General features: G+C 38.3%; 1 protein-coding gene across 2 annotated transcripts in view; it reads right to left on the bottom strand.

The window, feature by feature from the left end:
* The window catches only part of EIF4E (eukaryotic translation initiation factor 4E), a 42,269-nt gene extending 23,843 nt beyond the window's left edge, over positions 1-18,426 (bottom strand). Inside the window, exons 1-2 of one of the 2 annotated variants that reach the window (XM_032861221.1) lie at positions 18,408-18,426; positions 17,382-17,428 (exon numbers count right to left, since the gene is read on the bottom strand). In XM_032861221.1, the coding sequence (XP_032717112.1) occupies positions 17,382-17,399 (18 nt within the window). In that variant the 5' untranslated portion in view covers positions 17,400-17,428; positions 18,408-18,426. Of the gene's footprint in view, positions 1-16,697; positions 16,770-17,381; positions 17,429-18,407 lie in introns of those variants that run through there. The other variant, XM_032861212.1, reaches the window with a different exon arrangement.
* Between the last annotated feature and the right edge of the window lie 230 nt (positions 18,427-18,656).

Genomic DNA, 18,656 nt, shown 5'->3' with positions numbered 1-18,656 from the left:
CAAGTATGGGAATAGAAAAGACAACCAGTTTAAGTGCAAAATATTAAACATGGTTTTAGATTTGCTGAGTTTATGAGATTCAAATAAAAATGTAGTCTTATAATTTAGTGGTCCCAGAGTTCAGTAACTGTCATAACAAGAAAAGTTGAAAAAAAGTAGAGTAAGAGTAAGGCAAGTTTAACAATCAGCTACAAATAATCTCAGGAAGCTTCTAATTGTTGCTACAGCTCAGAATGTAGTAACATTCTGTGAAAACTAGCACATATATCAAACACAATATTAACTTTGTTGGACAATCCTAATATAATAAAGCTTAACATAGTGGCTCAGTCCTTAAGCATCTGCCTTCAGTTCTGGTCATGGTCCCAGGACCCTGGGATCGAGCCCCACATTGGGCTCCATACTCTGCCAGAAGCCTGCTTCTCCCTCTCCCACACTCCCCTGCTTGTGTTCCTCTCTTGCATGCGTGAGTTCTCTCTCAATCTCTCTCTCTCTCTCTCCCTCCCTCTCTCTCTCTCTCTCTCTCTCTGTTAAATAAATAAATAAATAAATCTTTAATTAAAAAAAAAAAAAGCTAAATACTTCCCAGATATAGTATCATTTCTCTAATCTGACTAAAGTTTAGATTCTTGCTTCTAGCCATGTTCAAATCTACAGAGCTTGAATTCCAAAAACCATGGTATGCTTTTCCATGGTTGTAAACACTCACGATTTTTCATTAACTCTCAACTCAAACACACTTACAAACTATCTTTTCTAGAAATAACAATGAGCCTTCCCCTCAGAAGACTCAATTAGTGTCTTCCATTACTTCATTGAACAAATATTACTAAGAACTTCCACCCGCCCCCCTCCACACACACAGCTTTAGGACATCACCTAAAAATTAATTTGAAGACAGTTCCCTTGGCACTAAAAAGAGTTAAAGCAGTAACTCAAAATGCAGTCCACAGATTTCTGCTGGTTATAGTCTACAACCAGGGTAGGTATAGAAATGGGAAGTAAGTACTTAGAAAACTTTACAACAATTTGACAGTATTTTTGTACCTGTCAAAACTAGTAACAGCAAACTTGGGCTTACATTTTTGCATTTTTTCATTTTTCTTTATCCTACTTTTAGGATTTATAAAAACCTTACACGAGCACTTGTTTAAAAACAAAAGGGGGGCCTGGATGGTTTAGTCGGTAGAGCATTTGACTCTTGATCTTGGGGCCGTAAGTTCGAGTCTCACATTGGGTATAGAGATTACTTAAAAAGTAAAGTCTTTATAAATAAATAAATAAATAACTCACTTTCTACCAGGGTATGAGAGACACTGGTTTAGATCACGTACTCTGTAGCTAGGCTATCCAAGTTGGAATCCCAACTCTGCCATTCACAGTTGTGTAATTTCAGGCAAGTTCAACAGAGCACCGAATAATGGATAATAATATCCTATTTTCAGTAGCACTTCCTTATATATACCCCTTGCTTCACTGTTCTTTAGTTGAGTTAGAAAAGATCATTTGTGGCCTTAAGAGAAATGTAAATGCTATTTTGGCAAAGAGAGTTGTAATTATCTCTACAAGTTACTCACCCAACATTTCAGTAAACTGAAAGCACTACATACATTAAAGATGCAAAATAATGGAAAAGAATGGTGCATTGTGACTTTTAAAGTGGTAACACCCACCCTCACACGTCATCTAAACTATGAGTTTTTACTTGATAGTAATATTTGCCAAGCAGTTACTATTAAATAATGTGCTACATATTTTTACATACATTATTTCAATATTTACATAATCTCAATATATTCAATCTTCACAATACTGTGAAACTACTAATGCTCTCTGCTCTTCAAATTTAAGTGCTGGAAGTTAATGTGGCCTAGCTGTATGCTACATTTGAATCCAGGACCATCACGATTCACAGCTAGGGATATCATATGTCCTAGTTTTTACCTGTTTATTGTTTCAGTGTGTCAGAATCTTCGTTCACTCCCAAAAGTGCCCAGAGTTGGATAATAAATTATAAAAGGTTATCAAGGTACTCTTTCCAGGCTGCACAACACTACAGTATGTACTATGCCTTGCGCCACAGCCTCGGACTCAATACCTTCACTATCCTGCAAATGCATGGCACTGTCAATAAACTAGAAAAAAGGCATGAATGGTATACCTTACTCCCAACACACACACAAAACTCCACCGGAAAAAGAGCAAGTAAATGCCAATGATCAATTATAGTGAGTTTGTAGTATTATGTAAGATAGCATACTAAATGCCTATATGGTCAAATACCTCAAAAATACAGTCAAGTATAAATAAAATCCTCTCTTTATGATTACAAATAACTGAAAGGAGAAAATCATTTCATGTAAGTAAGATACGTAAACAGACCTCAAGATATATTACTCTTCCCTTTAGTCTCCAAAAAGTCAGCTCCCAGGTCCCTTTTTAGCAAACAATGCATTTCCCCCAGCACACTCCATATGTAAATTAATATGACTAATTAACTAGTACATAAGAACAAGTAGTCTTACCACTTGCCTTGTAAGGAATAAAAAAAAAATTGGTGTAAACACTGAAAATTAACCACAAATAATTAAAACAATTATTCTGGTTGTTAAAGTAATATCAGCTAATTGACATCACTCTTCACAAAAGTGGAGGCTGTGGATTTTGCAGATATTCTTCCTTGTCTGTAATGAAGAATCAAAATAGTGACTTTCATGCTCTAAACTAAAACGTCCAGGTGGAAAAACAACATAAGCAGATTTAGCAAAATACAAACCTTTTAAACTTAAAGGCACTGTTCAAATGGAGAATTTTTTTTCCATGTAAAAGACTATGAGACCCTAAATATCAATTCTGATTCAAAAGACAGTACTTTTTAACATTCTTTTCAACTGATGTAAAATGGCATCTACACAACAAAAAATATTGGAAGCTGAGGTATAGAAAGGAAGAGCTGTGATGATTTGTACAAATTGTGTCATATCTATAAGTACTGCAAAATTTAATAGCTGTTCATCTATTTAAGTAACAATACCCTAATTACCTGACTAAAATTAATGACTAGCAAGCACTAAACTTTTCAGTGAACAGAGTTGATTAAGTTTGCAGCTCTATAGCTAAAAATGGTTATATCTGGATAGACAGCAAGATATACTTAACCACATTTTACTAATATTAAAAAAAAAATTCCCTACAGGCCACACTTGAATTTCTGACCTTATGGAATACAATTTTTAAAACTTGGATGCATGTATCTTTAACTCTTTACTAGAAAGACTTGGAGGCATCTTGTTTCATTTGAAATCTGTCAGCCAAATTACACTGCACATCTTATGTAGCTTAGGAGAAGATTCCAAATTCAGAAAGGAAAATGTGATGACAGAGATATAAAAAATAAACGTGTGAATAGAATGATAAGGCTAATGATAAAACTTAAATGTCAATGCTACTTAAACCAAAGACTACCAAAAGACTCATATATAAAAAGACTCACATTATAACAACTAAGGAAATTTATAGGAGTTAAACATTATACAAAATTAAAAAGTGCTCCAAATAACATTAAAATCATGTAAGGACAAGCATTTTCACTGCACAAAATTACACTGGTTCCAGCAGCATGGCAATTTCTATTTCAATTATTCTTTAAAGCTTCATAATTATAATTTGTAAGGCAAACATTTTAAATAATTTAACTACTGATTCTTTTTAAGTTTATACCTTTTAAAATTGTAACTAAAATTTCATGACAGATTGAAATCTTTAGTCCCAGTTAAACAAGTAAGCAGCTGCTTTTTTTACAGCTGAATTTTCTAAATTCTACATTTTTTTAGAAGTTCTATAATGTTAAAAGTTAAAGATTAAAATTGTGATATAAACTAGTTTTGTTTTTTTTTGTTTTTGTTTTTTTAATTTCTACACCCAGGGAGGGGCTCAAACTCATGCCTCTGAGATCAAGAGTCATGCTCTACCAAATGAGCCAGCCAGGGCCCCAAAACAATAATTTTAGTAAGAAAATTAGAGTTGTCCTTCCTTATTTCAAATATTTAAATTATCTTCCAGAAGAAATCAACCTATATTTCTTTAAAAAATTAGAAAACTAGAGACAGTCACAGTTTCAAATGTCCCCAGGTTTACAGAGTAGGTTATACCCTTCCACTTACTGAGCTTAAGTTAATGAACTACAAGCTTCCAAATATAAAAAGAGCTTTATTCTTTAACTCAGTAATTATACTTCTCAGATTTCTTCAAAAAACGTACCAGGACACTAACAGTTTTGTGTATTTTATGTTAGTAAATAAAAAGTACAGTCAACATATATCAAAAGATAAGACCAAAAAGTAAGAGATCTACTATGGTGTTCACAATATAGGCACTAAATGTGATTCTTAGAAAATTATCTTAAAATGCTAATGTAAATGTGAGAAAAGGTAGATTACAGAACTGTACAAACAAGAATCACTTCACTTTTCCAGTGGAGGGGAGGCAAGTTCTAAATAAACTATGGTTAACATATTGTTCTGCGCAAAAAGAAATGAGCTATCAAACCATGAAAAGACACGGAGGAATGATACTAAGTGAAAGAAGTCAATCTGAAAAGACTACATGCTGAATGATTCCAACTATATGACATTCTGGAAAAGGCAAAACTATAGGGGCAGTAAAAAGATCAGTGGTTGCTGGTAGAAGGGAGGGATGAATAAGCAGAAAACAAAAGATTTTAGGCAGTGAAACTCCTTCTGTATGATACAATGGTAAATACATGTCACTATTTGTCCAAACCCAAAGACTGTACAACACCAAGAGTGAAACCTAATGTAAACTAGAGACTTCAGACGACAATGACGTGTCAATGTAGGTTCATTTGGTATAACATATGTTCCACTCAGGTATGGGATGTGGGGGGTGGGGGGCTGTGCATACAGAAGTATACCAGAAGCCTATCTTCCTCTCAATTTTATAATGAATCAAAAATTGCTCTTAAAAATACTGTTATTTAAAAGCAAAAGAGGAGCCTGGGTGGCACAGTCTGTTAAGCCTTCAACTCTTGGTTTTAGCTCAGGCCAGGATCTCAGGATCCTGAGATATGGAGCCCCACATCAGGCTCCGGGCTCATTGTGGAGTCGGCTTGAGATTCTCTCTCACCCTCTGCCCTCCCGTTCATAAGCCCGTCTCTATCAAGTAAATAAATAAATCTTTAAAAATAAATAAATAAATAAAGGAAAAGAGGTACAAAAGATGAGGTAAGGGGGAAAAAAGCCCACAAACAAGAAAAACCAAAATATTACCAAAGAAAATCTAGTTGTTGTGATTTCAAAAGACTTATTTTCTTCACACATATCTAAATGTTCCAAATTTATTAGAACAAAATTGTACTGAAACCAAATATATATTTGAATCTCTTGGACTGCTCAGTCTGTCCCAGTGATCTGTCAGTCCCATTTACACCAATACATTTTTAAGAGTTAACTTTGTTCAATATTTTTTTCTCATTGTAAGTCAAGTTCTCCATTTCTCTTTAAAAATGTACTGCCAATTCTCATTTATTTATCCTTTCAAATAAACTTTATAATCATTTTATTTATTTATTTTTTTACTTTTTAAAGATTTTATTTATTTGATAGAGATCACAAGTAGGCAGAGAGGCAGGCAGAAGAGAGTGAGAAGCAGACTCCCTGCTGAGCAGAGCGTGATGCGGGGCTCGATCCCCGAACCCTGGGATCATGACCTGAGCTGAAGGCAGAGGCTTTATTAACCAACTGAGCCACCCAGGCGCCCTTATAATCATTTTATAAAGCAGGAGTTTGCAAACTTTTTCTATAAAGACTCAAGGAGTAAATATTTTAGGCTGATGATCTTTCTATCACTTATTCTGTTTTGTTTTACAACCCTCTGAAATAACAAAACATGTTCTTAGCTAGCAGGCCACACAAGAATAGCACTAAGGCCAGTTTGTGGACCTCAGCATATAGTTCCCCGTCCCCCTGCAATGATTTTGGCATTTTGATTCAGTATATACCGAATTTAAGCATTAAATTCAGGAAAAATTAACATCTTCCCAATACTGAATCATTCCCAAAAGCAAATTATGACTTTGTTTATTAAAGCCCTCCACTGTATTCCTCAATAGAACTGTATAGCTTTCATTTATGAATTCTGCAAATTACTTACTAGGTTTATAATTTCTGGGCACTTGAAGGCACTGGTTCCTGGGTACATGAAAGTGGCCAATTACTTGCTAGGTTTACTATTCCTGGCACTTTCTGCCTAGTTAGAGAAAAACTGTAATACTGTGTTCTATTATCAGAATGAAACAATAAGTTACTTTTTAAATGTCATACTAAGTGTTACTTTTTCTTTCTTTCTTTCTTTTTTGCTATTTAGTAATTCAGTAACTTTAGGCTCAAAGGAGAGCTGAGTTAAGCACTCAGAAGTGTCTAGCACATGACAGGTACTCAAATGTTTGAATAAATGATTTTAATTTTGTTCCCTCTCAAAATCCCACTTAAACTATAACAGATTTTTTTCTAAGCCCACAACTATGGGAAGAGCAGGGAAAAAAGGAAAAGGGCTGGAACACGGATGAACAAGTGGTCACTAATCAATATATATAGCTAGATCCTAAAAGTCTCAAAAGCTGGCAGCACCTTTAGAACTGACAGTGAGGGACACCTGGGTGGCTCAGTGGGTTAAGCCTCTGCTTTCGGCTCAGGTCATGATCTCAGGTCCTGGGATCGAGTCCCGCATCGGGCTCTCTGCTCGGTAGGGAGCCTGCTTCCCCTTCTCTCTCTCTGCCTGCCTCTCTGCCTGCTTGTGATTTCTGTCTGTCAAATAAAAAATAAATAAAATCTTAAAAAAAAAAAAAAAAAAGAACTGACAGTGAAAGAGGGAGGTAAATAAAGAGAATATGGCAAAAGCTATTTGAAAAATAACTAGATTCCTCAATTTCCTCCCTCCACATTCACAGGATTGCTGCCATGGATTCAAAAATAAAAAAGGAGGTAAATAAAGAGAATATGGCAAAAGCTATTTGAGAAATAACTAGATTCTTCACTTTCCTCCCTCCACCTTCACAGGATTGCTGCCATGAGTTCAAAAATAAAAAAGAAAATAAGCAACTTGGAGGGAAGAGACAGGGAAAAGAACATGCCTTCAAAAATATGTACCTATATATATCCTCCAAAGGATAAAATGTTGCATCACAATTATAGGAAGCTATATCGTTAACACTGAAAAGAGAAGATAAAAAAGAAGACATCTGGAAATTAAAATTATGACAGAAAAGATTGGAAAATAAAATTTCCCAGAAAACAAAAGATAGAAAATGAAAGCAAGATTTAAACTTAAAAAAAAAAAAAAAAAATCAGAGAACCATGCTAGGCGACCTAGTATCTGAATAACTGTTTTAAAGAGAGGAAAGAAAAGAGAAATGAAAGTCACAAATAAATCTAAAGTGATGAATAGGAGTTACCAGATAAAAAAGTGCAATGAGTACCTAGCACAGTGGAGCATGTCACTGTGAAATGGGGACAAAAAAATTGGGGGGTTGAAGTAGGAGAACTAGTCACACAAAGAGAAGAGGAAAAGAAAGGAAAGGAAAGAGAAAAGGAAGTAGCCATCAGAATATGTGACTTTAAACAGTTACCAACAGAAGATGACCTGAAATAACGACTAAAATTCTGAAGAAAAGAATTTTACACCCAGCCAAACTACAGGACATTGCTTAAAAGGCCAGGTATCAAAAACAGCCAACTCTTCATGTATCTTTTCTCAAAAAATTACTTGAGATGTGACCTACTGAAATGAAACAGAAAACCAAGTAAGACAACAAGGGACACAAAGGAAGTCAGATGAGGGAATCACAAGCATAGTCAAAGACAGGTGTGCACCAGGTATAGAGAGCAACGTCCAGATTGGAGCAATGTGATTCAGGCTACATTCTTCATCTGATGGCTGTAATGATCAAGATCCTTATTATTCTACACTTAAAACAAAATACTGATTGCCATGGTTAGTCTAGCCCAGATTTTTAACTATACTTAACTCAGCTTAACCCTGTGTTGACAAAGTTCCCTTTGTCTCCTTTGTGCCCTTTCCCCTGAAACAGCTACAAATTTCACATTGAGGAACTTGCACTTAAAACAACACAAAAGCATCTTACTAGCACAAAACACTCTCCTAACTGAAGGTTCTTTGCCTGGCTCACACCATAACCTGCCAGATAACAATTGTGGAGTCCTATATTTCCCAGAATATGTTCATGATCTTGCCCACTGGTTCCCTCAAGTGGGGCTTTAGTAGAGATTTGAGGAAGCTGAAACCATCATAAAGACATGATGATGTCTTAGGTGATGAATACACAGGTCATCAACTTATTACTCTAAAACTTATGCACATGTGCATCTTCTATGTTTTTTACATATAAATCGATCACAATTAGAAAAAGAGGTGTATTAAAGCCTCTGCCTTCAGCTCAGGTCATGATCCCAGGGTCCTGGGATCGAGCCCCACATAGGGTTCTCTGCTCAGCAGGGAGACTGCTGCCTCCCTTTCTGCCTGCCTCTCTGCCTACTTGTGATCTCTGTCTGTCAAATAAATAAAATCTTTAAAAAAAAAAAAGGGTGTAGTTCTAAAAAAATTATAGCCTGATAGCCAGCTATAATCACAAAGTATTTTATCTAACCAGCAGAGTTTTAATTTTCAATTCATTGCCAAAACATTTACCTTGCAGCTATACTACCTCATGTATGGAACCTTAGTAGAAGGCTATTATAAAATGAATTAGCAAATAGTTGGAAATAACCCAAATGTATAGAAATACAATACAGAAATAACTATGTTTAAGACCAAACCATGCAATGCATACCATTAGGGGAAAAAAAAAAAAAAAGCAAAAGATTTATGGGCTGATATGCAAGGTTCTAAAACACCTATTATTAAGTGAAAAAATAATGTGCCAGATTAGTGTATACAGCTGACCACCTTTTTTTTTTAAAAAAAGAATATATACCCTTTTTGCTTATATATATACAAATTTCCATGGAAAGAATAGATGATGCTGGCTGTGTCTAGAAGTGATCTACCTGAATGGGATCAGCTTGAGACACAGACTTCACTATATAGTCTTTTGTACAAAATCTGAATTTCAAACAACATAAAGTACTGCCTATTCACAAATTTTTTTAAACAGCACAAAAAAGGCTACAGGACAATTTTAATTATCCATACAAGAACAAATAATTGCCTTTGAAAGTTTAAAATACAGACAGAAGTTTCCCTAGGATAAAATTTGATAATTTCTTCAACCAAACTGGTTATAGTTGATTGTACCTTACAAAGTTAAGCCAAATACAATATGCGTATGTTTATACCAGATAGGTCTAGATTCTACAGCTACACTGTCCAATCTGGTAGCCACTAATGACAAATCAAATTAAATTTCAATTAAATGACATTTAAATTAAAGTTAAATGAAGTTTAAAATTCACTTCTTTGGTGGAATCAGTCACAATTCAAGTGCTCAAAAGCCACGTAGGGCTAGTAGCTACTGTACCGAATAGCACAAATATAGAACATTTCTACCATCACAGAAGTTCTCTTGGACAGCCCTTATCTAAAAGAATCCTCAAAAAACTGGTTAACAGTGCGGATGCATTGGAGAAGGGAACTAGATGGCTGGAAAGATAGATAGGAAATAGGTTTTAAACCATAAAAAGACAGGACTGGGTGCCCATGTGGTTTAGTCAAGCTTTTAACTCCTCATTTCTTGGTTTCAGTTCAGGTTGTGATCTCATGATCATGCAATGGCCCATATAGGCTCTGCACTCAGCAGGGAGTCTGCTTGAGAGTCTCTCTCCCTCTCCCTTTACCAACCCACTCGTGCACACTAGCATGCACTCTCTCTCCCCCCACAAAAAAAATCTTTGGGGGTCGGGGGGGGTAGACAGGACTGAGCCTGGGTTAGGCAGCATCCTTAATGCTGCATGTTAACTCAGTTAATCCTTACTGTACTTCAAATACAGTTTCTTTTGTAATCCTAAGTATTTTACTTAATGCATTTAAAAACATTATTCTGACAACGGAGCCATAGACTTCACTGCTAAAGGGATCCATTTGAATTCTGGACCATGAGCATGTATTACTAATTCAAGAAAAAAGTTAATTTAAAAAAAAAAAAGAAATAAAAGCTAAATGGTAATTACCTATAAACTGAAATCCAAATGAGATTTTACAATCCTGAACATTATTAAAAAATACAGTGTACAAGTTCAAATGAAGAGAAAAGAAAAAAGAAAAGAAAAACCCGAATTGCTCCATACCACAGCCCATAAATCATTTGATATATCTTTTCAACAATGGGTTTTTGGGTTTTTCTTTTTTAAATTTATTTGAGAGAGCATGCACATGCGTGGGGGAAGGGGCAGAGGGAGAGAGAGAAGCAGACCTCCCACTGGGCATGGAGCCTGACCCAGGGCTCAAACCTAGGACCCAGAGATCATGACCTAAGCCAAAATCAAGAGTCTGCAGCTTAAACAACTGAGCCACCCAGGCGCCCCTCAAAGACAGAATTTTATATTTAATTTACTTGTGCAAAATGATCTATATAGCAATTTATGCTTAAGGTAGGAGTTCTACTGACAATAAGGACTTAGACTTTTAGTCTTGAATTTCAGTTTCTTTTTTTTTAATAGAATAGTAACACAACTTGGGCCCAAGGGCCTGAGTTTGAGTTCTAAGCTAGGCAGGGAAAAAAATTACTTGAAATATGAATTTCCCAGCTATTATTTATCTCAAAATATTAAGAGAATTAGGGAGAAAAACTACAAGAAAAAGATGTTTCATCTTTCCATTAAAATATTAAATTTTCTTTCCTTAGTTAATACTTAAAGTTATCAGACTTTGTGACTGCATAAGGTGTTGCCCTAAGATGACTATTTAAAACCCCATAAAAATTCTTCATAAGAACACTAACACGGGACGCCTGGGTGGCTCAGTCATTTAAGTGTCCGACTCTTGACTGCAGCTCAGGTCATAATCTAGGGTCCTGGGATCAACCCTGCCTCAGACCCCATGCTTAGTACAGCCACTTGATATTCTCTTACTCTCACCCTCTGCCCTTCCCCCCCACTGGTGCTATCTCCCTCTAAATAAATAAAATGTTTAAAAAAAACCCCAAAACACTGACATTAGTTCATATAAATATAAAAATCTTATTGATGGTCACTGTAATAAGCAGAGCATTGAAAGACTAATTTCTGTTCAGCATTTTATAGTAACAAGTTTAAAACATACAGCTAAAAACATGCAAATATACATTTTAGCTCTAACAATTACTGCAAAGCCTTGAATTTCAGAGAAACGGTCTTACTACTATCTTCCTCAAACACCTGAGCTTCTAAGACTAGCAACATTAGGGGTGCCTGGGTGCCTCAGCTGGTTAAGCAACTGACTCCTGACTTAGGCTCAGGTCATGATCTCATAAGATTGAGCATCTGGATCCACACTCAGTGGGGAGTCTGCGTGAAATTCTCTCTCCCTCTCCCTCCACACCTCCCCAACAGGCGCTCATGCCCCTGAACGCAGGCACTCTCTCTCTCTCACTTGCTCTCTAAACAATAAATAAATCTGTTAAAAAAAAAAAAAAAAAGCTAGCAATTATTATACTGAAACATTTTCAAAACAACTACTTAACTCTTAGTCCTTTCATCAAAATTACTAACAGTACAAAGGTAGTTATTAGTAAATTCCATAATGACAAATTCTTTTTTTTTTTTTTTAAATTTTATTTATTTGAAACAGAGAGAGAGGGATCACAAGTATGCAGAGAGGCAGGCATAGAGAGAGAGAGGAGAAAGCAGGCTCCCCGCTGAGCAGAGAGCCCGATGCGGGCCTCGATCCCAGGACCCTGAGATCATGACCTGAGCCGAAGGCAGAGGCTTTAACCCACTGAGCCACCCAGGCGCCCATAATGACAAATTCTTAAAAACTTACTGTGTCTTTACTAGCGAAATATTTTAATTGGCAAATTATTTGATTTTGATTTGACAAGGTCCAAAAGCAAATGAGAAAGGGGGGAGGGAAGTGACCATTTGCTTTCTTCAGAAATCTATCCAAAATGTTGTGGACCAGTTTCTAAAATATAAACTTAGGTGTAACAACTTGTTTAGTCCTTGGATTTAGACACCACAGTGCTATTTTCTTACTGTACTTCAGTTATCAGTTATCTAACACTGTAGTACAAAAGAGCCTAAAATGTCCACACATTTTCTTTTAGAGCTGCAGCAAAATACCTAGTTAATCAAATTAATCTTTCCAAATCACATAAGGAAAACACATTACATGGCTATTGAAAAGACTGTGTCACGGTTAAGAACACATATGCTGGAATTTGCTGCTTTAGTTTGAACTCCACCCCACCATTTATTAGCTGTGCGATCTTGAGCAAGTTAGTCACACAAAGTAACTTAATCGCTTTGTGCCCTGGTTTCCTCATCTGAATTACGGATAATAATATCTCCCTCACAGGGCTCTGTAGGATTAAATGAATTAATGTATGTAAAGTAATGTGGTGCCTGACATACATAAGCTACATTTTAATTAAGAAATGAAGATCTGCCTACATTAAAAATCAGTTACAAATAGGTTCTGCTTAAAGTTTTTTTTTTTTTTTTTTCAAAGATTTTATTTATCTGACAGAGACAGAGAAGGGAGAGGGGAGGGGGTGGTGAAGGGGAGGATGGCAAAGGGAGGAAGAGGAGGAGCAGGCAGGGAGCCCCACATAGGGCTGGATCCCAGGACTCTGGGACAATGACCTGAGCCAAAGGCAGATGCTTAACTGGCTCAGCCATCCAGGCACCCCTTAAAAGTCATTTTTAAGACAATTGCTTAGAACTCTATATCCATTTCCCTGGAAATTCAATGCTGGTTAGATTTGTCCTAATGCCACAGAAACTTACTGAACAATGTGACTAAATCACAGCTTTCCATTGTTTCTGTGGAATAATGTATCAAAAGTTCCAACTAGAGGTGAAAAAGAACTTATTTTCTGACCACATTCTAGGTACCTGCAAGTCAAAGTGATCCTTTCTTTTTTCTCCAGACATAAACAGGAACTTTCGAACAAACACTAGTGATTTTTATGATAGGGATAGGAGTGGGAAGAGTATCTCAGGATTGTATAGCATAAGCTTTGCATTTCTTGCAATGACTAAGGACTGATAATCAAAAAGCAGCCACATGAATTTCTGAGCAAAAAAGAGGAAAAGGTGAGTATACGTATGCATGAATACACCTGCATGCAACACATTCATGGACTATTAACTTGGTATACCTAGGTCTTCATAACTAACTGTCATCCCTGAATACTGAACTTGAAAATCAAAATCACTGTAAGATATCTTATTCCCATTTTCTCAGCTAAACTTAGAAATTTCAGTCAAGGTCAAACATATTAAAATTAGACTACAACCCCTGCTCTTTTCCACTTCTCTAAAAATTCTCTACAACAAAGATGGAAAAACTAACAGGTACCAGAAGAGCAAGAAAATTTCCAGTACTAGCAGAGAAGGAAAAGTAGAAATTATCTTTGCCAGAGTAACCATTTCACAAGCTCCTTGTTATATCCAGGTACTCTACTACATTTTCAACCTTATATAAATTAAACAACATATTTTAGTATTGCCTAGAATTTGCTGTCCAAATTGGATCAAGCTTACCTAATTCATTTAACACTGTATGCTCTGCAACTTCAGTGTATAAATTAGGACTGCTTTCTAAATTGGATTTCTCTAGGTCAAATGATTATGCATAGTATTAATTCAAAGGTATAAAATGAAGTGAAATTTGAAATATAAACACCAGAACCAAATTTATTTGGTTTATGAATGAACTTTGATACATATACTGGGTTCTTTCATTAAGGTGAAAACATAATATTAACTTGCAAGGTCTGCTTGTCAATCAACAGTCTTTGATTAACCCAAAACACTGAATTATATACAACAGATTTGTCAATATATATGTAAGCCTTATTTACTTTTTTAAAAAATTTTTTTAAAGATTTTTATTTATTTATTTGATAGAGATCACAAGTAGGCAGCGAGGCAGGTGGGGGCGGGGGAGCGGGCTCCCTGGCTGAGCAGAGAGCCTGATGTGGGGCTTGATCCCATGGCCCTGAGATCATGACCTGAGTGGAAGGCAGAGGCTTTAACCCACTGAGCCACCCAGGGGCCCAAGCCTTATTTACTTTTAATAAACTCTTTGTAGTACAAAACATGTTTCTAAAGGGTAAAAATGGAAACATTAGTTCAGCCGATTGTCCAAGTTGATTCCAGTTATGCAATTAACGTAGTTTTAAAAACCCAAGAGATACAATGTAACTGTATACTTACAGTTTAACTAAGCAAACAAAACCCCCAAAACCTCTTACTTTAAAAAGAACTACAAGTCAAAAACCAGCCAAACAATGAAGAATGCAGAATGAAGATAGCTACAAAGGAACGTTTTGCCACTGGAAGCAAGATGGCCTGGGGAAACTGCCTTGCCATCTTCACTACTAATATTAAGTCTAATTTTGATCTAGCCAAAAAGTCTAATTTTGACCTAGCCACAAAGTCTAATTTTGACCTAGCCACAGTTCAAATGCCAAGAGACTAACAGGAAAACACTGTTTATCCCAATGTTCAAAATTTTCCCATATTACCTACAGAGAGGTAAAATGCTTCCTTTACTTTGCCCTATCAAGCTTCTCAATAAATTTAGTATCTGTAAACCACATCTTAATGTAACTGATCTCTTAAACACATTTGAAAAAAATTAAATATCAAACAGAAAATGATATTTTATCTAATTTCCATCGTTAAAAATCTCCCAAATATCTACAAAAGGTGGGACAAGCAGGAAAGGCCCATGACTCCTTAAGTGCTTACTGATTATGCCCAACAAAAAAGCAGTAAGGAAACTCACAAGCTATATGAAATAGCAATGAACAAATATAAGTATGGTTTCTGTAGGCTTCAGCAGGAACACCTCAAGTACAATCAATACTAATCAGCTGCGGTTTAAAAACAACCACCTCCCAGTATTTACAATCATCAAAGAATTCTAAGACTAACCTGTGAAAAAGGTGCATTAAAGGTGCAAAAAAAAAAAAAAAAGCCATTCTCTCTAAAAATAAACATGTCAATGTATTTTACATACATCTTCAAACTACCACTAGCCTTCCACTTTCACACACTTGAGGTTTTTAGGTACCCTACTCCCCAAATTTAAATGCAGTATCCAAGTTTCCTTCTGTCAGCAATAGAACAAATACTATACTGTATCACCCACCACATCACTGAGAATTAAGCTCCTTAAAAGTTAAATTGAACAAGGTATAGAATCACATTTTGTATAACTCTGTATCCTAAAAAACATTTGGTATAGCCTCCTAAACATAACAGAGACTATAAATGTTCACTGACTCAAAATAGTCCTTCAACACTTTGTAGTCCTGTTCTGCGTCGCTGAAAGAAAACTGCATAGCTTTGCAAAATCCAAAGGGCCTAAATGTTACTTAAACTTCACAGGATACATCATTATTTCACAGCTTAGAGGTTTTAGCCTTGCCCCTATTACTCGCTGTAATGCTTTTTAATGATATTGGCAAAAGTAGGGAGGAGAGCAGATCCAGTAAAAAGTGGACATGGGAACCTGTTAAAAGGGAGTATTTTCATTTTCATCCTTTACCTTTTTATTTATGTAACATTAATGTTATTAAGTCAGTTAAGGTGTATCAGCAAGTTAAGAGACAGTTCTGCAGAACATAAATGAAAACACACACCAATGAAGAACAAGTAACCAAAGAGAAGAACTGCCGTAAACTCTGGCAACAAGGTAAGGATAGTTCACACCAACGTAATGAAAAAATAAGTCTTTTTGTATTCTACAAGCCTTCCATGACTCATTTTTCATCTAGCTATAAAAGTCTCTAAAAAGTCAAAACAAACTGGTTAAATCATTATCAAAATCACAAACTATCATTAAAGATACACAAAAATATCTAGCAACCAAGATCTAGAATTGCTTCCAGAGTGTCAAAGGTCTTCTAGGTTGTTAAAACAGTCCATTATGCCTCTAAAACAATTTCACTTAGATGTGACATTCCTAAAACTGCAACACAGGCCTGTAAGTTTCAGTGAGCCAGTGCCGGCAAAACCAAACGTGACCAAGTTATCCTCTCCTTCGGGCGGTTAACTACCAAATTACTGTTCTGGGATCGGCTTGCTTCACTAAGTTTAAGATGGTGCCTAAACTGAAAAGAAAGCGGCAGAATAGGTAAAGGAAAAATAAACGGAAAACTGATTTTAAAAGTTAAGTTCCTATTTCCAATAAACTATGTCTTAGAAATATTTCAAACTATAAAGGTTTGAACAGATGGATCAAGACCCATCCGCATTCTCTTGAGACGTGCGCACTGCGCGGAAAACGATGAATGAATGGAAGACAGGCGCGTGTGAAATGCAGCAGGTCCGGCCGGCAACCAGACCAGCAGCAGCGATCTGTAGGCCTCGCTCCTCCCCCTTCCCTCCTCCATGACAGCCCAGTATCAAGCATGGAGGGGAGAGGACAATGTGATCCCCCTTTCTCACCACCACCTTTCAACCTACTCTGAGAGCTCTACCGCGCAACACGAGGTTCTCCTCCCCGCCCCAAACCTTTCTCGCCTCCCCTGCCGCCAACCCCGGCAACTCTCGGGCGCGCTGGAGTAACATGCGCTCGCCCCTCTCGGCTCCCCTCGGCGAGGTCGAAGCTTCTCCGCGCGTGCCGCGGAACCACTCCCGCCCAACCCACCCTCCCGCAACACGCGCCCACCGGCCCCTTGGCCCACCGGTATAAAGACCCGCGCGCGCCTCGCACACGAACCCCCAGGCTGGAGCTCGGGAGGGAGAGAGGGACGGAAAGGCTAACCCGGGGCTCCCTCCTCCATCTCATTCCAGGCCGGCTCGCCACCCACCCACCCTGCGGATCCCGGCACCCGCTCGAGCCAGTCCTGCGCCCTTCTATCCTGAAGACACAAACCCCACACACCCAGCCCAGGACCCCGATCACTCTCCACCTTAGCAGACCACCTCACGGATCCGCAGGAGGCGCCATGGCGCCCCTCCCCCACCCCTCTCCCCGTGCTCTCGGGCCCCCACCAGAACGTGTGCGCTACACGCCGCCTCGGCCAGCCTCCGGGGCGCCCCCAATTGCCCGCGGAAAGGTCAGGCCCAAGAAGAGGGGGAGGGGGCAGCAAGGGGTAGCGTGCGCGCCGGGAACGCCGTCCCGCGGGGTCCCCCAGTCCGAAGGGAGACGGAGCGCGGGGACCGGTGGGGGGGGGGGGCAAAGGCAATACTCACCGGTTCCACAGTCGCCATCTTAGATCGATCTGATCACACAACCGCTCCTGAAGGGGGGGTGAGGGGAAAAAAATGAGATTCAAACCGGATTGGCCGGCTACTGTCCACGTGACGGACGTGTCCGTTTGGCTCGGCGGCGCCTGCGCACGACTGCGGCTGCGTGGGTAACAAGAGGCTTCTGGGAAGTGGAGTCTTTCTCGCTCACTCGCGCTCTCCCTCTCTTTTTTAAGGGCAAAGAAGTTTAAAAAAATTAAAAAAAGAAAAGGACTGGTCACGTGGTTGGTGGGTCGGGTGCGCGGTTCTCGGCGGCGGACCCTAGCGTGGCGGACGGTGGGTTTCAGTCCTGTGCTCTTCCGCCTGGATAGCTGCTGTCGCGTTTACTGCCAGGCATGCCTGCTGGGCCCTTTGTTGCCCTGTCCGCCCATCTTCCCCGGAAAGTTGGGAACTGCAGGCTCAGCACGCACAATGAGGCTTCATTTGCTTAGTTGGGGTCCTAGGACAAGTTGTTTATTTAAATTTTGTTTGACTTCCCACCATTTTCTCTTGCTTTCAGAAAGAGGCGGCGATGGAGAGTCGTTGTTTAAAGCAACCGACCTTCCCCCGTCTCCCTGTTCTGCTAAAGAGGGTGGTCACTCATTGCCATCGCTGCGAAAAGGGGTGGCGGAACCGCCCGCAGTACCCACTAGCCACAGATTGGGGGAGGGGGCGTGCACCCGACAGCTTTTCCTGTCCCAAATTCTGAGATTAAGACCTCAGGGCTAAATCTTGAGTAGAAGTAAAAATTATTTGAAAGTTTTGTCCTCTCGGTTCCACTACTCTGCTTAACGAGAACGAAAATAGCCGAAGTCCAGGTGCCAGCCAGGGAAGCCACTCTGGGCCCCGCTGACTAAGCCCTGGACTGATCGGTCAGAAGTTAGGTCGGTCAACTATGACTCTTGACGTTGACTCATTCTCCTTAGGCGAGTGACTTAATCATTCAGTGCCTCAGCTTTGTCATTTATGAACCACAGATGATAATACACTTACCTCACAAGGGTGTGCTGTGGTAATGATTGTAACCAGCTTTGAAAATGCATCGAACTCTATTAACTACTTAATAATAAGGCAACCTCATGCCTCCCTAAGGATAAGCTGCTTCCCCTAATGTTTTCTTAAACAATGTTTTCATTTTTTTTCTGTTTACTTTGCTACATTATCATGTAGACTAAGGAATTTAAATTTTAAAAAGTTTCAAGACGACTTTTTTCGTTACTACTGTAGCTACCTTCTACAGAG

The sequence above is a fragment of the Lontra canadensis genome, unplaced genomic scaffold (assembly GCF_010015895.1).
Source record: "Lontra canadensis isolate GAN:19392208 unplaced genomic scaffold, GSC_riverotter_1.0 scaffold1, whole genome shotgun sequence".
NCBI classification, from domain to species: domain Eukaryota; kingdom Metazoa; phylum Chordata; class Mammalia; order Carnivora; family Mustelidae; genus Lontra; species Lontra canadensis.
Note: the sequence above shows the minus strand (reverse complement) of the source record. Positions and strands in the feature narration are given on the sequence as shown.